At 54.6% G+C, this 25227-nt stretch overlaps 9 protein-coding genes across 9 annotated transcripts; 4 read left to right on the forward strand and 5 right to left on the reverse strand.

Annotated features, from left to right (window-relative positions):
* Positions 1-119: 119 nt before the first annotated feature.
* Positions 120-1334, reverse strand: WHR41_03338 (uncharacterized protein; the record flags this gene model as incomplete). Its single annotated transcript, XM_069371944.1, has 1 exon — positions 120-1334. One exon carries the CDS (start codon positions 1332-1334, stop codon positions 120-122), a length of 1215 nt encoding a protein of 404 aa, XP_069231094.1.
* Positions 1335-1656: 322 nt separating this feature from the next.
* WHR41_03339 (uncharacterized protein) lies at positions 1657-3411 on the forward strand (the record flags this gene model as incomplete). Its single annotated transcript, XM_069371945.1, has 2 exons — positions 1657-1878; positions 1932-3411. Exons 1-2 carry the CDS (start codon positions 1868-1870, stop codon positions 3409-3411), a joined length of 1491 nt encoding a protein of 496 aa, XP_069231093.1. The 5' UTR covers positions 1657-1867.
* A 216-nt stretch (positions 3412-3627) lies between these two features.
* On the forward strand, positions 3628-5087 carry WHR41_03340 (uncharacterized protein; the record flags this gene model as incomplete). Its single annotated transcript, XM_069371946.1, has 2 exons — positions 3628-3990; positions 4049-5087. Exons 1-2 carry the CDS (start codon positions 3740-3742, stop codon positions 5085-5087), a joined length of 1290 nt encoding a protein of 429 aa, XP_069231233.1. The 5' UTR covers positions 3628-3739.
* Positions 5060-6927, reverse strand: WHR41_03341 (uncharacterized protein; the record flags this gene model as incomplete). The annotated part of the gene is made up of 2 exons (XM_069371947.1): positions 5060-6590; positions 6644-6927. 2 exons carry the CDS (start codon positions 6925-6927, stop codon positions 5156-5158), a joined length of 1719 nt encoding a protein of 572 aa, XP_069231234.1. The 3' UTR covers positions 5060-5155.
* A 570-nt stretch (positions 6928-7497) lies between these two features.
* WHR41_03342 (uncharacterized protein) lies at positions 7498-9533 on the forward strand. Its single transcript, XM_069371948.1, has 5 exons — positions 7498-8089; positions 8156-8192; positions 8249-8316; positions 8368-8709; positions 8768-9533. The coding sequence occupies exons 1-5, from the start codon at positions 7895-7897 to the stop codon at positions 9344-9346; spliced, it is 1221 nt and encodes a 406-aa protein (XP_069231029.1). The 5' UTR covers positions 7498-7894; the 3' UTR covers positions 9347-9533.
* Positions 9534-9630: 97 nt separating this feature from the next.
* On the reverse strand, positions 9631-15711 carry WHR41_03343 (uncharacterized protein; the record flags this gene model as incomplete). Its single annotated transcript, XM_069371949.1, has 1 exon — positions 9631-15711. The coding sequence occupies one exon, from the start codon at positions 15709-15711 to the stop codon at positions 9631-9633; it is 6081 nt and encodes a 2026-aa protein (XP_069231235.1).
* Positions 15712-15879: 168 nt separating this feature from the next.
* On the reverse strand, positions 15880-17974 carry WHR41_03344 (uncharacterized protein; the record flags this gene model as incomplete). Its single annotated transcript, XM_069371950.1, has 2 exons — positions 15880-16499; positions 16551-17974. The coding sequence occupies 2 exons, from the start codon at positions 17972-17974 to the stop codon at positions 16400-16402; spliced, it is 1524 nt and encodes a 507-aa protein (XP_069231030.1). The 3' UTR covers positions 15880-16399.
* Positions 17975-19021: 1047 nt separating this feature from the next.
* WHR41_03345 (uncharacterized protein) lies at positions 19022-20686 on the forward strand (the record flags this gene model as incomplete). The annotated part of the gene is made up of 1 exon (XM_069371951.1): positions 19022-20686. The coding sequence occupies one exon, from the start codon at positions 19022-19024 to the stop codon at positions 20684-20686; it is 1665 nt and encodes a 554-aa protein (XP_069231031.1).
* A 2494-nt stretch (positions 20687-23180) lies between these two features.
* On the reverse strand, positions 23181-25163 carry WHR41_03346 (uncharacterized protein). The gene is made up of 3 exons (XM_069371952.1): positions 25127-25163; positions 23910-25074; positions 23181-23834 (listed from the first exon to the last, which is right to left on the reverse strand). The coding sequence occupies exons 2-3, from the start codon at positions 24279-24281 to the stop codon at positions 23511-23513; spliced, it is 696 nt and encodes a 231-aa protein (XP_069231236.1). The 5' UTR covers positions 24282-25074; positions 25127-25163; the 3' UTR covers positions 23181-23510.
* Between the last annotated feature and the right edge of the window lie 64 nt (positions 25164-25227).

The raw sequence follows: 25227 nt of genomic DNA on the forward strand, positions 1-25227 counted from the left end.
CATTGACAATCCCGGCGCTACGCCGCAGTCTACTACATGATAATCCCTCGCCCCCGGCCGTCAATCTTAGGGTATTATGGCAAGCATTGCAAGGCTATCGATCCTTTGTCATCTCAAGATCATACCTTAGACTCCCTCTTCTTCTCGATCTTCGCCCTGATCGCCGTACTGCTTATTTTGCTCTCGAAGCCCTCACTTACCGCTCCGCCCTCTTCTGTCGCATCGAGCACATCCACCTCGAACACATCCAGCTCCTTCCATCCCTTCTCCTTCCTCTTGTCGTTCACAGCCTTGCCGCCAGAGCGTGTCTCAGCCGAGATGATGAGTGCTCCCAGATCTTCGTCAGTGATCGTAGGACCAAAGGGATCCTGGATCTCGGTGCACTTCAGTGTATAGCCTGACGGATAGTGAATATCGATCGACTTGCCGTTAGGCACAGGGTCGTTACGAGTCGTCACCTTCTTCTCAGACGAAGCTGAGAAGTCGATCAGGCTGTCGCAGAAGTCTGCCACGGCCTTTTGCCGGTCTGACCAGCTCTCGAGGACTGAGATGTGCTTTTTGTTCTTCAGCAGCTCGTCGCCCGTGATACCGATGATGGAGCTCCGTGACTTGCCCTTCGGCGCCGTAGGCTCTGCCGCGAACAGCGTCATGGTCAGCAGGAGCTTGTGGCCGATGTGCAGGTGGTCGAAAGTCCCGCCCACGACGCTATTGTAATGCCGCTGACCGGCTGCATGACTTGTGGCCGATCGTGATACTGAAGCCAAGGGGTCGTTTGGCGCCGTCAGGTCGTTCTGTACAGGCTTTCCTTGCACCCGATTAACAGTCCCACCTTTGCCCTTTGCCGTGACGAAGGCTCTGACCATCGCTTCGCCCTCCTCATTTTCCACACCAAAAGCATACTGCCACGCACGGGTTGCTTGTGCGAGTCCAGCAATGCTGAGGACGGGGCCTTCAAGATTGGCATCGTCCTCATACCAGTCCCGGCTTGGTGACCACGCCACAGGAATCACCCGCACATCCACGCCATCCGAATCCTCAACGTTGATGTGCTCTGCCGCTGCGACCACGCAGACAAGCTTGTAGATAGCAGCCAGTGCGGACTGCGTCTCGTCATAGAGCTGTGATCGCGGGGCATCCTGCTTGCCGGCAAGATGCGGACATGCCAGGGCAATTTCCAGAATCGCAGCCTTTGAGTATTCGGTAGAAGCTGACGCGACTTCCCGCAAGACTTGCGTCAAGGTGTCTGCGAACGCAGCCTTCAGAGCTTGCAGTGTCGCAGGTGGAGGCACAGGAGGGACAAAGAGAATGAACCGGGGTGCTTCTTCCTCTGTCATGATGCTGGTGTAACGCCGCTTAGACTGTTCGTCTGAGATATAGAGGTGGCGTGCTTGGGTTTGACACGAAGAAGTTCAAGCTGCCTCGGTCTTGACCACTGTAACGACACTCGACTGTTCCACCGGGTAGGTAGATCTTCGTCTTTTAGTGGCGGATATGTTGTAGGTCGCAAAAAGCTATCTCTAACGTCTGTAAAGAGGAAATTGATTGGATGGAGTCTGACGGGCAGAGCTTCGCGAGTGACGTATGGGCCCTCGGAACGTGTGTTTAGCGATCAACAGAACACATTCACACCACGTCTCCGCAACCTACTCGGCCTCATTGCCTACAGATACCCGTCATTGCCTGCTATGCCACTGCGGAACGACTACATACGAGGCTGCTGAAGACCAGCAGATTATGTCTCAGTGCTCAAGCACACCACCCGCATGACCGCAGCAGCGCGAAGCACCCAGCTCGCGTGATCAACAACGCCTCAAAGGAAGCCTAATTCTACGCAATCCTTTGTACCAACTCCCCGACCACACCTAGAATGGACTCTAAGTACGACTGTCCACCTCCTCCCAATACTCCAACATGTCTGACCTCCTCCGCAGAGCATCCTGGCTCTCCTCCCGCGCCTCCTCCAGCCGCCGCGACCGCCTCTCCAACACCAGCCATGAGCTCCCACGCTGGCGCTCGCCCTCGCCCTTGGCCGCTTCCATGATCCCCCCGCCCATCTTCCAGAGCTCCTACGCCTCGCCGCCGCCGCCCTCGACGATCGCCAAGTCGACGTTCTTTGAGCAGCCCAGCGTCTCGGACACGCGAGAGGAAGACATGCACGCCGACCTCCAGTACATCCTCGACGCGCAGGCCGAGGCTCTCGCGCGGGGACTCAGCGCCGGCGCCGCCGAGGGCTCGACGGGCAGCACGACGCCCACGGCCGCCAGCGCTAGAAGCAGCGTCGCGAGAGCGGGCAGCAGGACGGCGCAGAAGAAGACGATGAGCCTGCGCAAAGCGCGCAAGGAGCTGTACAGCAAGATCATGGAATTCTCGCGCCTCAAAGACGAAGAATTGGAAGACCTCGACGCCGAGGCAGAGCAGGCGGCGCGCAAGCTGCGGCAGCTCGAGAGCTGGGGCGCGAAGCGCAAGGGGCTCGAAGAGGCGTCGTCGGCCGTGGACAAGAGCGAGGATACGGTGCGGGTGCAGCGGCTGCGGAGGGAGGCAGACACGCTGCGCGATTCGATTTTCGAGGTCGAGGCGCAGCTGGCCGATATGAAGGGCAGGCACAGGAAGCTGGCGAGGCAGATTGCGGCCGCCGAGAACGAGACGCAGGCGAGGCTGGCGTCGTATACGCAGAGTATGAGTCTGTTGGAGGCGGAAGTGCAGAAGTTTCTGGCGATTGGGATGCCGTCGTCTGGTCCTTCGCCGGCGCAGGTTGAGGCGAGCAATGGGCATGTGTCGGTTTGGCAGCTGCCGCCGAAACGGAGGACACTGGAGATGGCGAAGGATTACTTTACGGAGGAGCGGGATGCTGTGCTTTCGCGGCGGCAGAGAACAGAGCAGGAGAAAGAGGCGCTTGTGCAAGGCGGACTCATGTGGAAAGATGTGGCCGCGGCAGTGACGGAGTTTGAGAAGAGGGTGAGGGCAGAGATGCCTGGAGCTGAGATGGCTAACTCAGGCCAGGCTTGGGACGACACGCCACAATCTTCACCTACAGATCGGCTAAAGGAGTTGTTGGTGCATATGGATGCGGTCATAGAGAACTTGCAGACCAAATACAACGAGGCAGAGGAGAAGCATTGGAAGCTGTTGGTAGCTGCTATCGGAGCAGAGTTGGAAGCGCTGAGGCAGGGCAAACAGATACTGCAAGGCGTGCTCGGGCAAGCAGAGCCAGAGCAAGTTTTGGTGGGCACAGAGGTCGAAGACAAAGAAGTACCGACGTATGGGCCAGATGGGCTAGACAGTGGTGATGAGATCAGAGGTTTGGACAAAAGCTTTGAGACGGCGAGGAGATCGAGGACGAGCAACGGCGACACGGACGATGAGCCGGATCCTGAGTTGCTGTTCTCAAGGAACGACACGGATACTGAATAGACCTATCATGATTAACTTATGAATTTGATAATGCATGTAACAAGAGACTCGAATCAGTCGATCATCCCCCAAGGTTCTGTGTTTGCTCGAGTCAACTCGTGTTGTTTGTTCGCAAAACAAGGGTGAAGCCAATTCCTCTTGGAAGGTGCGCTTCGCTGGAATGCCGAGCAACCTCACCACAAGCGCTCACGCGTGCTCCTCTGTCCCACACACTACGGCGCCAAGTACCTCGAGCGAGAGTGGAGATGAAATGTCATACGCAACTGTTGTGATATGATATCAAATTGCAAGGGCTCAGATAGCCCGTAAAACTACTTAGCGAAGGGCCATGGGTGAACCGGCATACTCTTTTCCCATACCCTCTCTTGCAGATGACACGCCACTGGACTGCCGGATATACCACCCGCCGCACTTCGAAGCCATTCTTGCGAATAATGGTGAAAACGGTCATGCTACCCGTGGTGCGATCGTCGCACACCCTTACGCTCCCTTGGGCGGGACTCACGATGACTCGGTTGTGCTAGCGGTGGTCAGATGCCTGCTAAAAGAGGGCTTTGTAGTGGGAACATTCAACTTTCGGTACATCGTATTGTTCATTGTCATCAGCGATCGAAGAGTCACTAACAGATATCCCCAGAGGCGCCCCTGGCTCAAAAGGAAGCTCCAGCTGGACCGGCCGTCCGGAGCGCGAAGACTACACCTCTTTCATCGGCTTCATGATTCACTACCTACAACAGCTGCAACCAACCAACAGCCTCAACAATCACCTCTCAACAATCCCCCCCGCCCGCACCCCGCAAACCGACCCTTTCTCCAGCGGCAAATCCACCCCTCCGCCACCAACATCTCCCTCTCACCAACCCTCCACCTTCCTCATCCTATCCGGCTACTCCTACGGCTCCCTAATCCTCACCCGCCTCCCACCCCTGCCCGAAATCCAATCGCGCTTCGACACCGCCCCAGCAGGAACCTCAGCAGCCGAAATCATCTTACGCGCCCGCCGCCTCGCGCAAGAAACCCACCACACCCTGTCCCAAGCCACTCATTCCGAATTCCGCGGCCGCACCCTCACTTCCTCCTCCCCAAAACCGCGCTTACACGCGACCTCCTCGCCAGTCGTCCTTGGCGGCGAAGAAACTGACCCTTCGCTGAGGCAAGGCCGGCGGAGCCGCGAGGGCAGTCGGGGAGCGGCGCTCGTGCGGAGGAGTGTTGAGGTGCCGCACCGCATCAAAGCGCACATCCATCGGCGGCGTGGCAGTGGCAGTGGTGGCGGCACACGGTCTGAAGACGATTACGGGGCGGCGGCGGGTGGCGCGGAGCCCGGCACGGGCGCGAGAGTCCGAGTCAGTTATCTGCTCATCTCACCTCTTCTCCCGCCGCTGGCGCACGCGCTCGTCCCGCCTGCGTCGGTCTCGGGGCTGAGAGGGGCGTTTGTTGATCGGGGGAGCGGGTTTGGGGCGCTGAGGGAGCGGACGCTGGTTGTTTGGGGGGAGGGGGATGGGTTTACGGCATGTAAGCGGTTGAAAGGGTGGGCGGAGAGAATGGTGGCGTTGGCTGAGGGGGAGGGAAAGTTCACGTGGGTGAGTGTTGAGGGGGCCGGGCATTTTTGGCGCGAGGAGGGGGCTATGAAGAGGTTGGCGAGGGAGGTAGGGAAGTGGGTGAGAGACGCCGTGTAGTGCTTGGGGTGGTAGCGATTGTACAGGCTCTAGATATCTATATTACATTTTCCCCTCAGATATCAAATTTACGCCTTGCAGAGACGGCCGTCGTCCTGAGGCTCCCAGTAGTCGGAGCCAACAGCGGTGATGGCGTAGAAGAGGTGGTTGGGGTCGTACTTGTTCTTGATGGCCTCGAGCTTGGGGTAGTTGGCGCCGTAGAAGACGTCCTTCCAGTCGGGCTGCCTGAAGTCGGCCTCGTTGAGGTAAGCGGAGCCGTTAGGGGTGAGCTCGGCGAGCGTGGGCATGAAGACGTCGGTCATCTGCTCCTGGTTGGCGATCATGTCTTCCCAGGGTGCGGTGAAGTTCCAGGGAGTGGTGATGACGGTGTCGATGAGGGTGTCGCGCCAGCCAGGGTTGACGGCGTTGTCGGGGTTGCCAGCGGTCGCGAGGGAAGCGTTGAGGGCGACGCCGATGAACTGGGCGCCCTGAGTAGTGATGGAGCGGTAGGCATCGGTCAGAGCAGTGTTGTTGTTCTCCACGACTGAACGCGGGATGAGGCGGCCACCGTACTGGGCAATGCCAACCTGGATAGGAGCGAACATGTTGTTGAAGAACGAGAGGTAGGAGTCGAAGTCGCCAAAGAAGCTGGTGTACTTGATGTTCAGCTCGTCGAGCTTGTCAGTGAGAGGAGTAAGGAACTCCTTCAACTGTTCGGCGGTGACGTTGGGGCCAGTCAGGGGCGAGATGGCGAAAGTCTCGTTGGTGAAGTACCACACGGACATGACACCAGCATCAGCAGACTTGGGAAGAGAGGCGTGGAAAGTAGCAATGGCCTCGTAGTATGCATCCTGGGACACACCGGCGCTGGTGAAGGTGAGGTTGGCGCCAGCGGTGGGCACATCCTCGTGGGCCTTGGAAGTCAGAGACAGGACAACACTGTAGGTACCACCTCCGCCGCCAGAGAGAGCCCAGTAGAGGTCGGTGTTGTTCTCACGGTTGGCAATCAGGTGCTCACCAGTACCAGTGACGACCTCCCACTCGAGAGTCTGGTCAGCAGCCATGCCGTGACGAGAGCTCAGCGCGGAGTGGCCACCACCCTGAGAGTAGCCACCGGCAATGCCGACGGTCGGGCACTCTCCGCCAACGACCTGCAGACCCTGAGCGTCGGCAGCCTTGTAGGCCTCACCACCAAGAACACCAGCACCCATCTTGATGGCCTTGCCACTGTAGTGCTCATCATCCCAGTCCTTGAACTCGATGTCATTCAGGTGGTGCATCCAAAGGCCGAGGGCACCGGCACCAGTGCTCTTGCCGTTGTAGTCATGGCCAGTGTTGCGGATGACAAGACGAATGTTGCGGTCGTTGGCAAACTTAATGCCAGCGGCGACGTCGGCGGCCTCAGAGACATTGACGGTGTATTGGACGTAGGTGCCAATCACACATCCCGCGGACCTCTCAGTGAAGGGGTCGCAGCTGCGGTTGGCGAAGAACGGAGCCATGATGGAGGCGGAGTCCGGGTAGCTGGAGACATGAGCGATTGTACTTCAAACGAGGAATATCAAGGGACCTCTTACTGAGTCTCCGGGTCCAACCAGCCGTTCTGCATCTTGGTGCAGGTGGCCTCGTCGTAGCTGGCCCATTTGTCGTCATGGCAAGCCGCAGCAAGAGGAACGGTTGCAACCAGCTTGCCATTGATGGTGCTGTTGAACTCGCTCCATTCCGCGGCGGTCGGCCAGCAGTCGTCTCCAGGAAAGCACTTGCAGTCCTGCGCGGCGGTGGACTCCTCGTCACACTGGACGGCGGCCGCGGCCGCGAGGGCCACGACGGCGAGGCTGGTAGCGCTGCGGTACAGACCCATTGTGACTGAAGGGGGAAAAGAGAGTTCGTGGCAGGGCGTGCAGCAACGTGGCAGAGGAAGCAGTGGCCACGCTGGGTTTATATCCACGCTCGAGATCTTCTGTCTCGGACCACGGGTCCCTGACTTCTTCAGATGCAGCTAGGGGATTGAGGGAATGCAGGATCCACTGTCTGCAGCATCCCAACGCCACGCCGTCCTTCCATCTATTGAGAGTAGTGCTTTGCATGACTGGCTGCCGGGTCGCGGAACGCTGCATGGAAGCCGGGCCATGTGTCGAATGCAGGAAGATTGGTGGAGCCAGATGATCTGACAGGGCCGGGTTCCCGTCTCGACATGCCCATGGAACATTGCAGATGATTTGGCGCGCGGACGAGCCCTGCAGGCCTAGGAAGATCAGGGTTCAGGCCGGCCAGATGGTGTTGCACTGCCCAGGGCACAGTGGAGCCTGAGGGGCGCCCGGGAGGCGCCCGGGACGAAGCGGGACAGCCCGCGGAGGAAATGGGCGCAGCGCGGCCAATAGCCTTCCGCATCCTCGACCTCGCTTGATCTCGCTTGCGCGACGCCACGACGCCCACTTAGCCTTCGACACCCCACGCGGATATGTTGCCGAACAGAGGCCTCGGACGTCTGTTATGCTTCAGTCCGCCTGCTCGTGGCAGTCTGGCGTGCATCAAGCCCTATGGCACCAGCAGCGAGGCCATCCAGCGCCGTGGGACGCACTGCGCTATGCGACTGGCTCATTTGCGAAGAGCCTGCTAGACACGAAAGCTTGCCGCGCTTTGGCAGGGCATGAATCGAAGAGGCAGGGCCTGAACTATGATCGATAGCACCAGGGAATCAGAGCCCGCCCCGTCCCTCAGGAGTCCGTCTGTTTATCCGGCTCATCGCTCGACGTTCTCATATATCGTCCCCAGCGTGACCATGTCTGACGATCCCCCGTCTTTCGGTCTCCTTCCTGGCCCTTGCGATGTCTCCGCCGTTCACTTTGGGATGGGTGCACAATCTGGACGAAGCACCGCCCAAGTCTGATGCGAGCGGTGTGATCGCCTTGGCCATTTCTCTGTCCGTTATTGCCGTTTTGTGCACAACCTTCAGACTGATTGTGCGATGGAAAGCTGTTGGACGCCTTGGGCTGGATGACATTGCCATCACCGCGAGCGCTGTAGGTTCGATCTGCTAACGGGAGAAGGATCCTCGTCCACCGTCAAATGCTGACTGTCTGTTCTAGCTGTTAGGCGTTGGGTATAGCGCAACTGCCATCTACCGTTCGTCTGTCACCACCCTTGTCGCACGTCACTCCACTGACAACGTCGCAAAATAGAGACCAAATGGGGCCTGGGTCTCCATAGCGATACGTTCCCACTCGAGAATGCCGTTCCATTTAGCAGGGTGAGTACCTCCTCAATCTCGACATAGATATCGTTTCTGACACGCTCACAGGTTCAATATGTCGGCGGTCCCCTGTACTGCCTGGCAGTACTTGGGTTCAAGGTCTCCCTGATCGGAGGCTACCTCCGCGTGGCAGGTTTCAACCGGACATACGCCATCATTCTCTATGTCGCTCTGGGGCTTGTCACCACAAGTCAGCTCATCTTCACTTTCCTACTCTCCTTCGCCTGTACTCCGATCGCAAAGCAATGGGATCCAAGTATACCCGGGAGTTGCATCAAGACCCTGCCGACGTACTTCGCCCTGGGCGGAACGAGTCTGTTCTGGGACGTATGCCTCATCGTCTTGCCCTTCCCAATCTTGCGCAGGCTCCAACTCGGAAAGCGTAACAAGGTCAGCCCCAACCCCTCCCAACGCCCTCCAAACCCAAACACCGACACCCCACTCTCAGGCCGCGATAACAATCCTCTACGGCCTCGGCTTCTTCGTCACCATCGTCCAGGCAATCCGCATGAAGACCGTCGCCGCCCTCGCAACCTACACGGAATCGAAACCCATCATCGAGTGGTCCATCGTTGAGATCAACATGGGCGTCATCGTTGCCTGCGTGCCCGCCTTCAGCCCCCTGCTCAAGAGCTTCAGCAAGAAAGTCTCCTACAACTCCCGCTCCCGCTCCAACACCTACGGGCCCAAAACCGGCGCCCAGAGCAAAGGCGCCCACACGGGCCAGCAGCGCTCTAGCGCCGCCATGGGCTCTCGCACGCCAGCCAGCAGGAGCCGGATTCTGGCCTCCTTCCGCGACGACGACGAGGTCGAGCTCTGCGAGACGAAGGGCGGCTGGGCTGCCGCGGGCTCGCATGGCTGGACAGCGGGCTCGCAGCCGACTGCTACGAGGGTTTATACACATGGGGTGTCTGGCGATAGCGACTCGGGAGACCGGTCGCGGGCGAGCTCGCCGACGGATGGGGGACAGCAGATTACGGTTACGCAGGAGTATAGTGTGCAGCATGCCGATGTTGGGAAGATTTGAGGCTGGGGACAATGTGGGTTTGTAGGCGCAACAGAGACTGCATTTGTAATCAACAGGGTGGGGATCTTCGAGGGTAAGGTTAGCGATGGGCACAACACTTGGGGAGTTGGAGTTCGAGGGTTCAATGTCATGCATAGTTTCATTTCCAAAACATCGATGGGTGAATTGATCGTTTCGAGCCTCCAGATGTGGCCAATGCCACAGAATCGCAGTGAAGGATGGTCAAGCTGACGGGCATGGAGAATTCGGAAGTATCGTGTCCTGTCGAAGTTGGGTCCTCTGCGTCAACGACACAGCTTCCCCTGCTCCATAAATCGCTCAACAAACAGCCAGCGGAATATGTCTTTATGGACCCTCGCAGCCCGGAAGAAGTTCCTAGAGGCCTTCTCGTCCTCCACAAAAAGAGATGCACCACACCTCACGAGCGTCTTGACCGCATCAGGTCGACCATACACGCATGCAGCAACCAGCGAATGTCCAAACGGCCCTCCCACCGCATCAACATCTGCACCACTCCGGACCAGGAGTTCAATGACCTGAACCTGCCCGTGCGCCGCAGCAAAGTACAACGGCGTCGACCGCGTTGCCAACTGCCTGAAACTTAGGCACTCCACCAGCCTCTCCCCACTCAACGAGCGAATCGCCCGCCCTAAAGTCTTCACAGCGACATCGTTCCAGCCCCAAAGCAGATCCTCGCAATCGGTGTCGATCCTCAGATTGAGCGCGAACGCCGCGCAGCCCGGCCTAGGGCTCCTGACCAGCAGCCCGTAATCTGATATCCTGCCAAAGTCCCGCCCGAACGCGACGCCTCTGCCAAGCAGCGCGGCTACGAAAGCCAAGTGCCCGTTCTTGCACGCCAGAGTCATGGGGCTGTAGCCGTAGACGTCGCGAATCGAGAGGTCGGCGCCGGGGAGCATGTTGAGCATGCGGACGAGCCCGCGCGACGCCGAGTGCGTGATTGCCGTGCCGCTGATGTCGCTGGCGTTGACGTTGGCGTCTTTGTGGACAAGCCTATCTACTAACCATTCGCTGTTTCTCTGGATCGCTAGGTGAAGGGGCGTTTGGCGGAGGTGGTTGGTTGTGTTGACGTCGACGGTTGTGGAGGTGAGGAGACGGTAGGCGAATTGTTCCCGGCCGGCGGCGATGGCGACGTGCAGCGGTGTTCCGGAGCGGAGCGCTGGGCAAGGCGCCCCGTTGACAAAAGTCCAGCCGGGATCATGGGTGGTGTACGGGATTTGGAGGTTGACGCTTTCGTCGTCCCCAAAAATTCCAATAGCATCGCAATTTCCGTGGGCAGCTGCGATGTGTAGGGGATGAATGGGGAGTTTGTCGAGCTCAACAAATGGAGGATGCCGCCAGCCCTTGTTCCAGTAAAAGGTATTGATGTGTTGTGGGAATGCTGCGACCAGATGGATAGCGTGGTAGCCTCGAGGCGTATGAGTTGCGCAGACAGTTTTTGATAGATCGATCGTGAAAGGCACCAAAACTTTGGCAATCTCGGCCTTGCCAAGCGCAAGTGCCATTAAAAACGGTTCGCACTGCTTGCAAGGTAGCCGGAAACGCCCTGAGTAATACATGCGATGGATCGATTTGACCGTATCCAGGTCGTCACGTTCAATGGCTGCGGCCAAGGTATCTGCCATCCGGTCTGTGAGCTTCGATCGAGGCCGCTTCACAGAATGAGATACCGCCGGAGTCGGTGCTATCTGTTGACTGGCTTGCAGCTGGTATCCCTGGAGAAGATTTGACATGTCCTTTTCTCCCAAATGTAACGCCAGACCAAGAGCTGTTCGATGCGAGTTGTCCTTTGACAAAACATCGCAGCCCATTTCGAGCAATATCCTCACTGCCTCGTGCCTGCGGCCAACAACAGCAGCATGGATGCATCGTAAGCCCTCGACAGGGTCTTCGTAGTCCATGTCGGCTCCATCAGCGAGAAGATGCTTGATCAATCGAACATTCCCGTGAGCACATGCAATCCATAGCGGTGAAAACATGAGCGACCAATCGACGGCATCCCAGCGCTCAGGATGGGCAGATATGTCACTTCTGATCGCTACGTAGGCCTCTGCGTCCTGGCTACGTGCCGCCAATTCTAGAGGACTGTGAGGGAACTCCTTAGTCCCATACACCGCTGGATAATGTAACGAGGGGCTAAGGTGAACGCTGTTGGTTTCGCGCCTGTATCTGAACTCAGTGATCGAGGGCTCGTCAAGGATTTCAACTGAAGTGCTGTGCTTCAAGATCGCTTTGACAGCATTTGCAGTTGTTGTGCCATCCGTCATTGTCGAGCGGAATACCCAATAAAGCGGACTTGTTCCATCATTTGTTGTAGCCGAGGTTTTGGATCCATGCGCGAGCAGTGTTTGTATTATATCCAAACTCAGCGGATCTGTCTGGCAGGCGTAGTGTAGTGCAGTCACGCCTGTGTCAGTGGCTAGCATTACATCTGCACCAGCTTCCACGAGTATCTTGCACGCAGAGTGGTTGCTCTGTGAAGCGGCCAACATGAGTGCCGTCATGCCGCCAAATGGCTCACTATTGATAGGCAGATTGACGTCCATTATTCCCTTTGCAAGAACTTCAGCAAGAACTTGGTCGCGGTCTTCACGACGAGAGAGCGCAAGGATGTGTATTAGAGCCAAGCCATCTTCGTTGTAATCGTTCGGGTCTCCGCTACGCGACAGACAGGCGCTCACGAAACTTGAAGAGCAAAATTGGTTGGAAAGAAGGTCCACAGCCGAGATCCCTCCAATCGCCACCTTGTATTCACCTTTGCATTTTGCGTTCACGCTCACGCCACCGTCCATGAGCCTATGACCTAGGTCTTCGTTCTCGCTGAGGATGGCCAGACACAGTGCGGGCACTGCCCATGGCTGATTCTGATAGGGTTTGCCTTGCGGCCACTTGTTGACCAATAAGGCGAGAGCGTTGGTGTTGGCGACGCTGATGTCTCGAACGAGAATGTCGATGCATGAAAGACCTCCTTCATTCTCCACGTCGACGTCCGAGCACATTTTGAGAACGCCACTGACGATGTGAGTGAATCTGTCAATCTTTTTGTATTTCTTCAAGACATTCTCCGTGGCTGCAAGTTCCGCTAGTGCGCACACTTCATGCAGCGGATGTAATTTCGCTTCTTCAGTCGTACACGACTCCTCGCAAGCAGCTATCAACAGCCGCAGAGCACTTTCGAAACCCCAGCACTTCCCAGAGATCAGTTTTGGGTCCTCCAATGACTTCCTCAAGCTTGTCAAGTTTGCTAGAATGTATGCCCACGGTCTAAGTCCCTTGCGGTTGAGCGTTCTAGCAGCGCCTATCAGGGCGCTCGTCAGGGATTCCTCGACGTTGTCCTTCCAAGACTGGAAAGATCTGTGGCCCATGCAGGCGCCCACCAGGGCCGGATCCTCGCGAGCGCACACATGTAGAAATGTATCGCCTTCGTTGTCGAGCACACAGGCATCAGCTCCATTTTGAAGAAGTACGTTCAATACTTCCTTCGAGGCCTTCGGGTTACCGGCCAGATTCCTTTTACCGACGCTGGCTTGCGCCCAGACATGCAAAGGCGTCAGATTATCATTGTTTTTGATGTTAGGGTCTAAGCCGAGCTTCAGGAGCCATTCCACGACAGCATGGCGGCCATGGTTCACCGCGACATGGAGGAGGGTGTCGCCATTGTCAAATCGGAACTTGGCCGCATTGATACCGAAGCCCTTGGCCAGCCAAGGTAATATTGGATTGTCCGGATACCGAAGGGCGGCTATCAAGGTTTCTTGCTCGGCCTTCTTTGTCGTTTCTTCCTCGTCTTTGAATGTCGTCTGCAAAGCTTCTTCTCTTTCCTTCTCCTTCTCGAAAAGCACTTTCGTCAAAAGCTGAAGTGCTTGAGGTTCGAAGTAATGATGCGGCAAATCTCGAAGTGATGTCCACGTCCCGGATTCAAGGTCTCCTTTCAGTTGCTCAATAGTGAGGGCGTCAATGAGGACACCTTCCTCCACAAGCTCGCCAATTGATCCACGAAGAAATGCGAGCCACTGCACAGTCCTGGACTGATCATCGGTTTCGAATCCGGGTATCGTCACCGGCTGACGCAGGTCGGCACCGTGATTTTTCAACTTGTGTAGAATGCCGCAACACGTTTCTATCGGCTTGATGGTGAGTAATTTGTAGACTGACCGATGCATTGCGCCTCCAACAGCTACATTCGCCGCTTCTTGTCCCAGAATCGCGCATTGGACAACAGAGCCCAGTGGCCCTACATCGTTGATGCGATAACCTCGCTTGAGTAGCCCAGGTATCAAATCTGACATGTGAAACATTGAAGCGAAGTGGAGGGGACTACAAATGCTAGCGATGGCGACGCTTCCCTCAAAGGCAAGTGAACGCCAGTATCCGTCTTGCATAAGCTTCAAGACGCACATTTGAGCCCAGCGATGGAAATTTTTGACATGAGAGGGTTGCCATAGTGTGGGAACGATGCTCCCTACTGAGTGGTGAGCTGGCCATATACCTGCAAGCGTGAAGAAGAGCCGGTCACTGTCATAGTTTGCATTCAGCTCATCTTCGTTGTGGGCATACCCAGTACCGAAGCTTGGGAATGAACAGTAAGTCAGAGCCACAGAGCGGCAGAAATCCCTCGTACGATCCTCGTCGATTTTAAAGCGCGCGATTGATGGTTGTTTCTCAGGCACTATCGATCTCAGAAATTCTTCAACAGTGAAATGAGCTGGCTCGATGTAAACTCGATCCGCAGAAAGTCTGAACAGAGAGCCAGCGATAGATAGGATATCGTTCAGGTCCGGAACAGCATCCTCGTCCAAGTCTTGATCCCCTTCGTTGATCGCAATAGCAATGCAGAGATCTTGTGCGCGCAGTGGAAAGTGGGTGTATTGGTCGAACTTTGCGAACAACCAATGGATGGTCCTTTCCAACAAGTCCTGCGCTTCTACCCCTTGATCGTTCACGCGGTGGAGAATGCGCTCGTATGTAGCGTTCAGATTGGGTGGTAGTGACACCAATGCATTTCGGCGCGCTCTATCCGTTCGCAGAGTGCACAGATGGTCCAGCTGACAACTCACCCACCTGAACATGCCGTCAGCGCTGTTGACGAGTGTTTCCAGGATCTCGTCTTTGAGAGCTGTATTCTGTACCTGGAGGGTGCCTTTCCTCGTTCTCTCCTCCAGCTGAGTTGCCACAAAGAGTTGTAAGTCAGCTTTCCTCGCCTCGATTGGCATCTTTTCGAAATTGTCAAGATGCAAGCGTATACCGGCTTCATCACGGCTGAAGAGAAGCATGCGAGCCGACGGCATCTTAGCCGCAAGCTCCACCAGAGCAAACGTGATCGCAGACGACTCATCGCACTCATCTATGCCATCAACTATGATGCCAACATCATTGAAGCAATGCACAAGCTTTATGACCAGGGTAGTGAGTTGCGATGCTTCTGCAAAGATGCCTTTGTGACCTGTATCTCCTGACACAAGTCCGCTCTCTTTGACGATCTCAAAGCACTTTTTGTGCTGTCGCGCAAGTTGACCCGCAAGGCACGCCAGAATTCGATTCAGATTCTGGCTCTCTGCTCGTTTGTAGTCGCAATAGTAGTAGAGCAGTGCGTAGCTTCTGCCTGCAGCTTTCAGAGATTCTTGGATAGCGAGAGCTGCTAGTACAGATTTGCCCGCACCTGGAATGCCGTAACACCAGAGCTTAGATCCTCTTGTGTTCAGCCAAGACTCGAACTCGGCACTCTCCAACAACCATAACCCGGTACCGCTTTGGCGAGTCCCAAGATTGACGTGGTGCGCGGACTCAGCGTCGAACGCTCCAAAAGCTTCCAGTACTTTTCCTTTCTCCTCGTCCATTGCTATGCAATAAAGCTGAGAAAGGCTCTGGCCCATTGAGGTGACATCATCTTGGAGCTTTCCTTGTTCGTCGGAGCTATCGACGACATTGTTTAGAACATCGACAGATAAGCAGAGGCTGAATGTCGTCTTGTACCGCTCCAAGCTGTCCAGAAACTCCTCGGTCTCCGCTTTCGTAATGGGCCAGAGAAGTGTTCTCTTGATTTTGACGAACACTTGTTGACCAGTCGGGCTTGCTTTATCCAATTTCTCCCGAATTTTCAGGAGACTGTCTCTACATCGTGTGACCTGTGCAAGGGGTATTTGCGATTGCACGTGGTGAGATACATTCTGACCCAGGTTGTCAAGAGCTTTCAGGATGCCCACCAATGCGGTTGTCTCCTCGAGCAGCCTCTGGGCGTCTTTTCCGGCGTTTTTACACGTGATGATTGTCTTGTATGTGCGGTCAATGACGATGTCTGCGAGAGCGACCAGTCCGGCCACCGATGCTGTGATAGATAATGGATCCATGGCGTGGTGGAGGAGATCTTCAGGTAGCACCACCAGTCGTGAGAAACCCTAGAGGGCAGTAGGAGAATGCTGGTCAAACGGCGTGTTTCCCCGTATCGATGGACACCTCTGCTATCATGCTGCCTTACACCACCAGATCACTAGTGCAAACAATCTTACTTTGACGTTCGGTTGTCTGTACTATGTACCTTCAGCTGCAGGCATCCGAAAGGTCGGGTCCGTGCTGTTCCTCAGGGATGGCCGGGCCAGATGCGCCTCAATGAGCTCACGCATGATGGCTGACAATGGCCAAGGACGCCAAAGCTGCAATTGAACATTGACTATGCTTATGTAGCTCAGCTCGGGCTGTGGTGGCTTGAACACGTGAGGATGTGTTGGCTGCATTCGGAGCTTGTTACACAACAGCCGGCTGCGGACAGATCACCGAACGGCACTGCAGCTTGGCAGCTTTGCTTCTGAACCTTTCCAGCCTTCCGCCTCGAACGCTCCTTTCCACTCAACCAGACTCATGATTGCGAACGTTGCAAAGTGGTACAAGAACCTCTTTTTCAAACGCGGAATGAGACGGCCATGGGTAACTGGGTGAGAAAATCACAAAAGCGGGACTCCCAGATGGTCACCGACTGTAGCACTAGGTCTTCTTTCTCAAGCTATGCTTAAAGTATCTTATTGTTCGGATGTCGAAAGATCAGGGCGCTCGCCATTCGTAGTGGTGTGCACCCTTGGCCGCTTTACCAGGGTCTTCTCCCGATACACCTGGTCGATCATACGCATGTGCGCCAAAGAAGCTATCAATTGTCAGCCATGATTCCATCTTCGGGAAGACTTGCTAGACTTACTCCATCTGTGCTTCCATGAACTGCGTTGGCAGCATTGTGCCGCCAACGTACTTTATGTACTCCAAGCTCGCTGACAAGCTTGGGATATGGTTGTGCCACTCCGTTCCTCGGAGCACCACTTCCTGCAATTGGCTGTACCCTTTGCCGAGCTCAGCGGACACTTCGTCAATTAGCTTCATGTTCATGATGGGCTCATGCGCAGACTGGAAGATTGGCTGCAGGATGTCTGCGATGTGGTCTTCTTGTATGATGCAGCCGGCACGCCAGACTTTGATGACGGTCGCAAGGTCGACATTCCAGCCTTCGTCTTTGGAAGCACGAGCGATCAGTTCGAGGCCTTGGCAGAAGGCGCAAAAGAAAGATGTGAAAACTGCTCGGCGAAGTGCTTCGATGAAAGCCTCCTTGTCTTTGACGTTTCCTTTCGCGGGTGGTGGAATCTTCATCTTCTCTGCCGCACGCACGCGTTGGTCACGATCACCGCTTGCCACGCGGAGGAACTGTCCAGCGGCGTTCGTGGGAGCAGAGACGTGCCTATCTGCTGCTTCCGCGATGCTCCAGAATAGTGTGCCTTCACTGTCATCATCGTCCTGGACAACCTTATCCAGCACGTCGTCCAGCACATATCCACTGTCACCCTGCCCTTCGCCGCGCCTGTCACCTTCAGGAGTCTTCTTACGCTGACAGATTTCAGAGCCAATCTGCACCAGATAAGTGCCTCTAAGCTCACCCGCGCTGTTCCACTTCTCGAAGATCTTACCGATTTGATCATTGGGAAGATCTAAAGACTTGCGCAAGAGCGACCAGGCTTCACAGAGGGTAGACAGCATACCATTCTCGATACCATTGTGGATCATCTTCACATAGTGGCCCGCACCACGTGGGCCAATATTAGCGACACAGGGGTGGCCGTTACCATCTTTCGCAGCGTACTTCTCCAGCAAAGGCATCACTTCGTCAAGCGCTTTCGGATTGCCGCCGGGGGTCATGCTGGGGCCCCGTTTGGCCGCTTGATAGCCTCCGCTCACGCCCGTGCCGATCCAGTGCACGCCTTTCTTCTCCATCTCGCGCTGTCGCCGTTCCGTATTGCGGTAGAACTCGTTGCCGCCGTCGATGATGATGTCGTTCTCCTTGAGGTCATCCTTGATTTTGTCCAGGACGCTGTCTGCTGGCTGGCCGTGCGTGATGGAAAACATGAAAAGCTTCCTTGGAGACGAGTCCAGCGATTTGGTAAATTTATGGATATCGTGAAAGCCAGTGACTTTGCTTTTTGCGTCGGTTTTGCTGATGGTGTCAAGAGCTGTGTCTACATTCTGGTCGTTGACATCCCAAAGAGATACATCCAGGCCCATTGTGCCGAAGGCGATGGCCATTTGAGTTCCCATACTGCCAGCGCCCACGACGCCTATGCTTTTGAAGTCCCCCATCTTAGCTTGGGGTATGTTTTTCATAATACTATCTTCAAAGTATTTGCGACAGACAGTACCTCTCACTCCTCTCTAAGCGGCACCAAGCAGTCATAAACGGATGCAGCTTACCTTTTGGATTGTTCATACTGACATCAGCTACAGTGACTGCAGGGTTGCAGTAATCCGTTGCTACCCGCCCAATACACATGCGGCTAACGTCATGGATGAATACTACCTGCTTGCGTCTCACGTGCAGATACAGACCTTCGGGAGAATACTCGATGATGACTTGACAGCTCCATGCTACATTCTAGCTTTCAAGCCAAAAGGAATGGGTAACGTTTCGTTCCAGGATGTCGGCGCAGCAAAAACCGGCTCGTGCGGTTTCCCCGCGGCCAATCACAATCACGTGACATCCGTCTCGTTGGCCTGGTCCGCTGCTGTCGTAAACGCCCGTCTTCTAACGTCAAGATCTTCGCGACTCGCATCGGCCAAGTATATGTCTGCCTGTACGGACCTCTTCCCCGGCTCTCCACAGGGTGCCTAGTCGCTGAAAACACAGTATCATCTCCACGATACCTCTTCACCTGCAGACAACGCCCTTCCCTTCTACAGCCCTCACGTCCTTTTCTTCCATAGCAGCAGAAGTGCGCTTGTCCTCCTAGCTTGGCTTACTTTTCACAGTGTCACAGATGCGAAGTAGTTGCGTAGTAGCTGTCAGCATTGCCTAAAGGTGATGCATCACGAATGCATTGCCTCCTCCGGAGCAAAGGCCGAGAATCACGTGGTAATTGGAGCGTCACTCTGACCACGGAACCACGATTGCAGCGTACATGCTGATCGTTCCATGATATAAACACGTCAAGTGCGTACAACTGAATGTAGGTTTTGTCTGCCGCCCCATCCTTACTGGTATTCAGAAGGATGTTCTGCGTCAGACTCTCCTGCCCAAAGCCATACCGAATCAGTTTATTCAGCCTTCAGAATCCGACGACTCCAGTTTCTTCGAGCATCGCCTCTAGATCCATCCGTAGCTCACTGACTTGCAAACTGAAAGTCCGAACAATGGCCACAACAACCGACCCAAAACACTTCCTAGCCACTTCGGGAGAAACCGATCCTGTTTGGGTTCACACTGAGCCCTACTCCCATCGTCCACATTACCCGACCCTCGATCAAAATGTTCAGACTGATATATGTATCATTGGTAGTGGTATCACCGGTGTCCAGTCCGCGTATGAACTTGTCAAGCGCGGTCATGGGGTCACTATGATCGAGGCCCGTGACATCCTTTCCGGAGAGAGCGGCAGAACAAGCGGCCACCTTGCCAATGCTCTGGATGACGGATACACCAACATAGCTAAGAAGCACGGTGACAAAGGTGCGGCGCTTGCAGCAGACAGTCACGCATGGGCCCTCGGTCGAGTAGGCGAGATTGCGAAGGAGTTGGGGATCGAATGCGAGTATCGAAAGCTTCCCGGCTATGAAGTGAGCCAGTACGACAGGAGCAAGCAGCCGAAGGAGCATGAGCAGGAGGTCCACGAATTGAAGGAAGAGGTGGACAAGGCGAAAGCCCTGAAGATGGAGGCCGATTTCAAGGAGGATTTCGCAGTCAAAGGTTGGGACGGTGAGCCAGATCAGCGTGGAGCTGCTGTGTTCGCCAACCAAGCCACTTTCCACCCAACTAAGTACCTCGTCGGTATTCTCGAACGGCTCAACAAGCAATCCAACTTCAGCTGCTACACCAATTCCCGCGTGCTCGAAGTATCCGAAAAAGGCCTTTCCGTCCCACTTCTGGCGGATAACAAGCACGTGCTTGTCAAAACTGAATCCGGCCACACCATCGACTGCAACAATGCCATCATGGCTACATGCGTCCCCTTGCAGAAACTCAGTGTCGTGGCCGAGATGGAGTATATGCGCACGTACTGCATCGCGATCAAAATTCCAAAGGGCTACGTCGAAGATTGTCTCCTCTATGACAACGCAGAAGCCTACAAGTACATTCGACTTACGCATTGTGACAGCGAGCACGACTACATGGTCGTCGGTGGTTGTGACCACAAAGTCGGCCAGGAAACACCCACCGGACGCTTCAAGGAGCTCGAGACTTGGACGCGCGAGCGGTTCACCCGTGCTGGCAGCGTTGATTACGCCTGGTCTGGACAAATCTTCGAGCCCGTTGACTATATGGCTTTTATTGGCCTCGACCCGGGCACCAAACACACTTACATTGTCACTGGTGACTCCGGAAACGGCCTCACGCACGGTGTTCTGGCTGGGCGCCTGCTGGCGGACGAGATCGAATCGAAACCAAATGAATGGGCTCAACTTTACCGGCCTCAACGCATGGCCAGCATTGCCAAAAGCATGGGAAGCATGCTCAGCCATGACGTCCAAATCAACGCGCAGTACAAACGCTTCTTGCAGTCTGACATCAACGACATTGAGGATCTGGCTAAGGGTGAGGGTGGTGTGCTGAACAGCAAGACCGGCAAGCCTACTGCCATCTACAAAGATGACCAAGGCAAGACGCACAAGTTCTCTGCGCTATGCCCACACATGAAAGGCGTGGTGTGCTGGAATGGTATGGAGAAAAGTTGGGACTGCCCGGTGCATGGGAGCCGATTCAGCAAAGATGGTGTCTGTGTTATGGGGCCTGCGAAGGGTAACCTGGGCCCGGCAGACGATAGTGGTCAACAGTTGCAGGGCAAAACTGCGAAGGCGTAGTCTGAATATGAGAATTGCTACGAAATTAGTAGGATGAGACCACCCATCGGACTGAGTGATCCGATCTAATTTACTTGTACTCAATTTCGCAAACCTGAATAATAGGCGAGAGCCTCTGTAAAGCGTCGATAATGCCAAAGCGAGTGACAAGTATTTTCTTAAAGGACGCAACATCCGTATGCCAACTACTTTCCATGGAGATTTACATTCGAGACTTCCATTTTGGCAATGCATTTATCATCTGGGGCTCGAACCTGATAACTCCAGTGCCTGGAAGGATTTTCAAGATATGAGTGCACGCCGTATCTTTCAAATGACTCGGTTCTTGCACACGGTAGCCCAAGATGCTTGATTCATCAAAGTCCTCCTGCAGTTCCCGATGGTTCTCGATTTAATCTGACAAATACCGTAGCGTGGAAAAATATCTCGCTTGTTCTCAATCAGCCAGATGAGACTCTCGCTAATTCCGGAAGCCGGCAGTTCGGCGCCACTGGTGGAGCGATGTCGACGTCTGACAACGGACGGACTTGGGGCTTTGGAGAGCTTTCGATTCCGCAGACATCGGTTGCGTTTCAAAGTTGAATCTTTACTCGGTCTAAGGATTTTGGCCCATGAACTCGTGCACTCCAACTCGTTCCTCAGCTGCGTCGACGTCAACCAAGAACTCCGTCGAATTCTGTCGCTGCTCGGTAGTTGCATTTTCCATGGTCAGCCCTGATGATGGCGTTCGCGCCAGGCTCAAAGATATAGAGAAGGGATGTGACTAGCACGAAGAGAAATCTCTTCACAAGGGGAGCAAAAAGGCAAAAACATACAACAGGCGGGATTCCCAGATGGTCACCCACTCTAGTACTAGTCGCCCGGTTCAGTGCTTATGTATGGCAGAGCGGACGGGATGCCCAGTTTTCACTGACCTGTGGTCGTATGTATAGGTAAGGAGGATTTGTTTAATGATATACATAAAAACAATTGATGGTCTGAATCTGCTGCTCATTTGTAAAGAGTTCAATTTGTCGTGCAGTGTTCAAAAATTGGCGGGAATCTGGTACTGTGACAAACGTTATTCGTGAGGACCGCATATTATAGCCTCGGTTTTCTTCAACAAAGCACAAAAGGCCAAAGCGGAAGATATCTCCAAAGTATGACAAAATTTTCGAAGGATTAGGCTGAAATGGGTGTTCAGGAATCGAGACTCTTCTGGGAAGGGCAAGACGAGAACGAGTAACCAGCTAAGCTATTTGTCCTGGGCCTGAAAGCACATTCTGGCAACATTGAAAAAGACCTCAACGACTTCGACTAGACTTGGAGCCGAAGTAATTTGTACGGAAAACTCTGCTGACTGCCACACGGCATGATTTCACGATATGATCTTTACCTCGCACGAGTCTTCTGTAACCCTCTCACTCGATCTATATCATGTGTTGAACACCCCTTCTTTTCAATAATCAGGCATTCCAGCTAATGGATGCAGGTCGTGCATCATACCCATCTCCGAATGTCCTCTAACAGGTGACGCAATCATTTCGAATAGCACCGTGAGGCCAATAATGGAGACGTCCCCAATTCCACGCCAAGTGTCATTCGCTTTTACCTCTGCTGGACGCCGCCAAGTGCAATCGATGGCACGCACATTTAATCTCTCGAATCGTGCAAAGTCTTTTTTCAGATCGCCAGTGAACGTGAGCCTACTAAGCATCGTGATACTCGCTTCGTCCAAAACCAGGCAAATGTTCTGCTTAGGATTCGGCGACATGGACACGCCTACGAACGGGGGAGACTGGTCTCCTCTGGCCGTGAGACCCAAGCCTGCCATCCAAGCTCTGAATTCCGCTCTTATGCGGTCATCGGAGGCATCCTCGAGTGAGTCGTCGCAAACGACATCCAGCTTGAAGCGTTTGATCACCTCGTCGCGAAACATGGGCCCCAATACATGTTGTTCGAGCCACAACTCTTGAGCCCGGATCCAATTTTCGAGAGCCTGAGGCAACTTCTCTTGCGCTTCTGGAGAATATGATATGACAAAGACGGAAAATCCCCAGGTCGGGTCGTCGCTCGGCTCTGTATCGTCATGATAACAGGTCTGAGCGTCGAACTCAATTTCCTGAAGCAAGACCTCGTACCATTCACCACCTGAACCTGGCTTCGACCCAGAAGAGCGCTGGAGTTCATAAACAGACTTGATGCGTGACTTGATGTCTGCTGCTGCTCCACGACCGACAGAGCGTAGGGCTGTGAACATCTTTTGCTGAGGCACTGAAAGTGAATCTGGCGCAGGTGGCGTCACCGGACGCATTGGCACCCTGGTTGCCCCGCCTCCTCGTTGTGTCATGAATAGGCTGACTTATGCGGTGAAGTGATCAAACAAGAAGTGGTAAGATGGGCGAATCCGTAGTGGTCTGCGTGCTGAACATGCATCACGGAGACAGCATACTGCGCGCTAAAACACAGGTGGCGTCATAGGTCGTCGTCGACTTCACCTGGACTGTGAATTCACTGTTTGTTCGAGAGAAAAGGTATCATCCTGGCTTGATATCAAGCGTAGTACTAGAGTCAATGAGACTGCATGTGGGCATGCTTCGTGATCTATCGCAGAACAGGACCCTGATTCCTGACCTTCGTATGCTGTCCCTCGTTAGCACTCCTACATACGTCTTTGACTTGGTTTGAGCTTGATGAGCGCAGTTCCATCCTCCAATATCCGTGAGGACTATCCCAAAGCCGGGGCGGTCGGGCGGAAGTCGGGCTTCCATAGCATGTAGACGGCAACAAGTTTGAGTCCTGCTACTGTAAACCACAGTGGGAATAAGTGTTTACCCGCCTTTCTTCAATAAGGCCAGGAGGAGTCGCCGCAGGGCGTCATCGTCTGCTCAAACTCCTTTATGCGCTCTTCCAACCAGCCAGACGACACTCCTTCACCTGCCCTTCCAAGTCGAGGATCGACGTTTGTGCGACATAAGTGATCCTTGTGATGAAACGAATACTGCCTGCACTCTGGATTCGCGAGACACCGTAGTCTACATTCCTCAACGGAGTGGAACGTTCCTTCCTGAGCGGTGTCGCTCAAATTGTCCCAGTCTTCGCGGGGCGACATCATCTGAGGCATAATGAGGGTGGCAAATATGTCTTTGTGACGAAGCGTGTCGGTGGCCTGATGTTCTAGTGTTCAGCGGACAATCGATATCTTTCGGGTTGGGTGCTCAGCTGGGGGCTTTGCGATACTTACGGCATTATTATGGGCAATCCAGTCCTGCTCGAATCCCCACATCTCTTCGACCATTGTGGCGGACATGTGATGGTAAGATACCGGAGTGCCGCACCACAGACGCAGATTCTCAGCATTTGGGCGGGAGTCCGACCGCGTGCATTGCACGAGACCTGGATAGTCAACCTGGAAAACTGGCCAGGCATTGGTAAGTGGTATGCCTGCGTCGTTGAACGTCTTGCCCAAGACGCAGTCACCAGTCCAGTGACCATCAGTGAACTTCTCGATCTCTGTTTTGTGAATGGAGTAGTAATCGACCACAGCCCGCAAGGCAGGCTGGGACACAATAAACGCAGAGCCGCCGTGCGCAAACATGTCGTTAGAGATGAGCATCTATTTCCCGGCGTAGATCGCTTTTGTGTGGTCGAGGGTGGCGAGATATTGTTGCAGCGTCGACCACAGTAGGAAGGAATCGGCTTCCATGAACACGTACCATTTCATATCTGGCCGTTCGTGTAGAGTCCTGTTCACCATCGGCAGGAACTTCCATTTGTCCAGTTTCCAGCCTGGATTTTCTGCCTTGCCAGTCTTAACAGCGTAGCGATCGGGCGCAGAGTCTGCGAGCTCGGATGAATCCAAAGAAACCCTTCCATGCTGGCGCAGGCGGCGATGCAGCTCAAAGTCAGGATTGTTCCTCAGAATATCAGGGCTCACATCTGCTAGGGCATCTAGGATGTGTTCTCCGTGGAAATCTTCTTCGAAGTCCGAGAAAATAAGATGGTTCGAAAAGCATCGCAAGCTCGTTGACAGATGGATTGTCAATCTATTCACCAGTTCGGTCGAGCCAGTGCGCAGCACAACCAGTGTTTCCTCGGCCCCAGGCAAGTTCCGGCATGCCAGATGATCGAGCACAGGCTGAGAGGACAACCCTGTCCGATCAGAGATCGCCGGAGTGTAGTCTGTGGTGGCGGGGCGGCCGAGTCCAAGGACATTCCAGAGCAAGTATAGAGCGAAGACAGAAGATACTACGGCGATGCGTGCGCGCTGAGCGCTGGGCATGACCGAGAGGGTGCTTGAACACTACTTCTGCCTTTATCGCATAGAAAAAATGCATGCTCATAGAAAGGTAAGAAGAGCCAGGCCATGGCCGCAGCCGGCCGCATATGAACAGCATCATGGCTCCCATCTCGGCGCTCATTTCGTTAATGCATTTCGCTAAAGTGGCGGGGAACTCCTACCTGGTCTCGTTTGTTTAGTTTCCCATGCATAGTATGTGAAGATTGAACGAAGGTTAGCGCGGGCGCCTACGGTTATGTAGACGGCGGTTGGGCCCGAGCTC

Source organism: Cladosporium halotolerans (genome assembly GCF_011745625.1).
Source record: "Cladosporium halotolerans strain TM138-S3 chromosome Unknown Sca8, whole genome shotgun sequence".
NCBI classification, from domain to species: Eukaryota; Fungi; Ascomycota; class Dothideomycetes; order Cladosporiales; family Cladosporiaceae; genus Cladosporium; species Cladosporium halotolerans.

Excerpts from the sequence above, each read along its gene's own strand:
- WHR41_03342 (XM_069371948.1), top strand. The coding sequence starts at position 7,895 with ATGTCTCCGCCGTTCACTTTGGGATGGGTGCACAATCTGGACGAAGCA. Across the intron at positions 8,193-8,248 it reads TAGCGCAACTGCCATCTACC|AGACCAAATGGGGCCTGGGT; the intron begins GTTCGTCTGTCA and ends GTCGCAAAATAG. Across the intron at positions 8,317-8,367 it reads ATGCCGTTCCATTTAGCAGG|GTTCAATATGTCGGCGGTCC; the intron begins GTGAGTACCTCC and ends ACACGCTCACAG.
- WHR41_03346 (XM_069371952.1), bottom strand. The coding sequence starts at position 24,281 with ATGCTCATCTCTAACGACATGTTTGCGCACGGCGGCTCTGCGTTTATT. Across the intron at positions 23,835-23,909 it reads GGATTGCCCATAATAATGCC|GCCACCGACACGCTTCGTCA; the intron begins GTAAGTATCGCA and ends CTAGAACATCAG.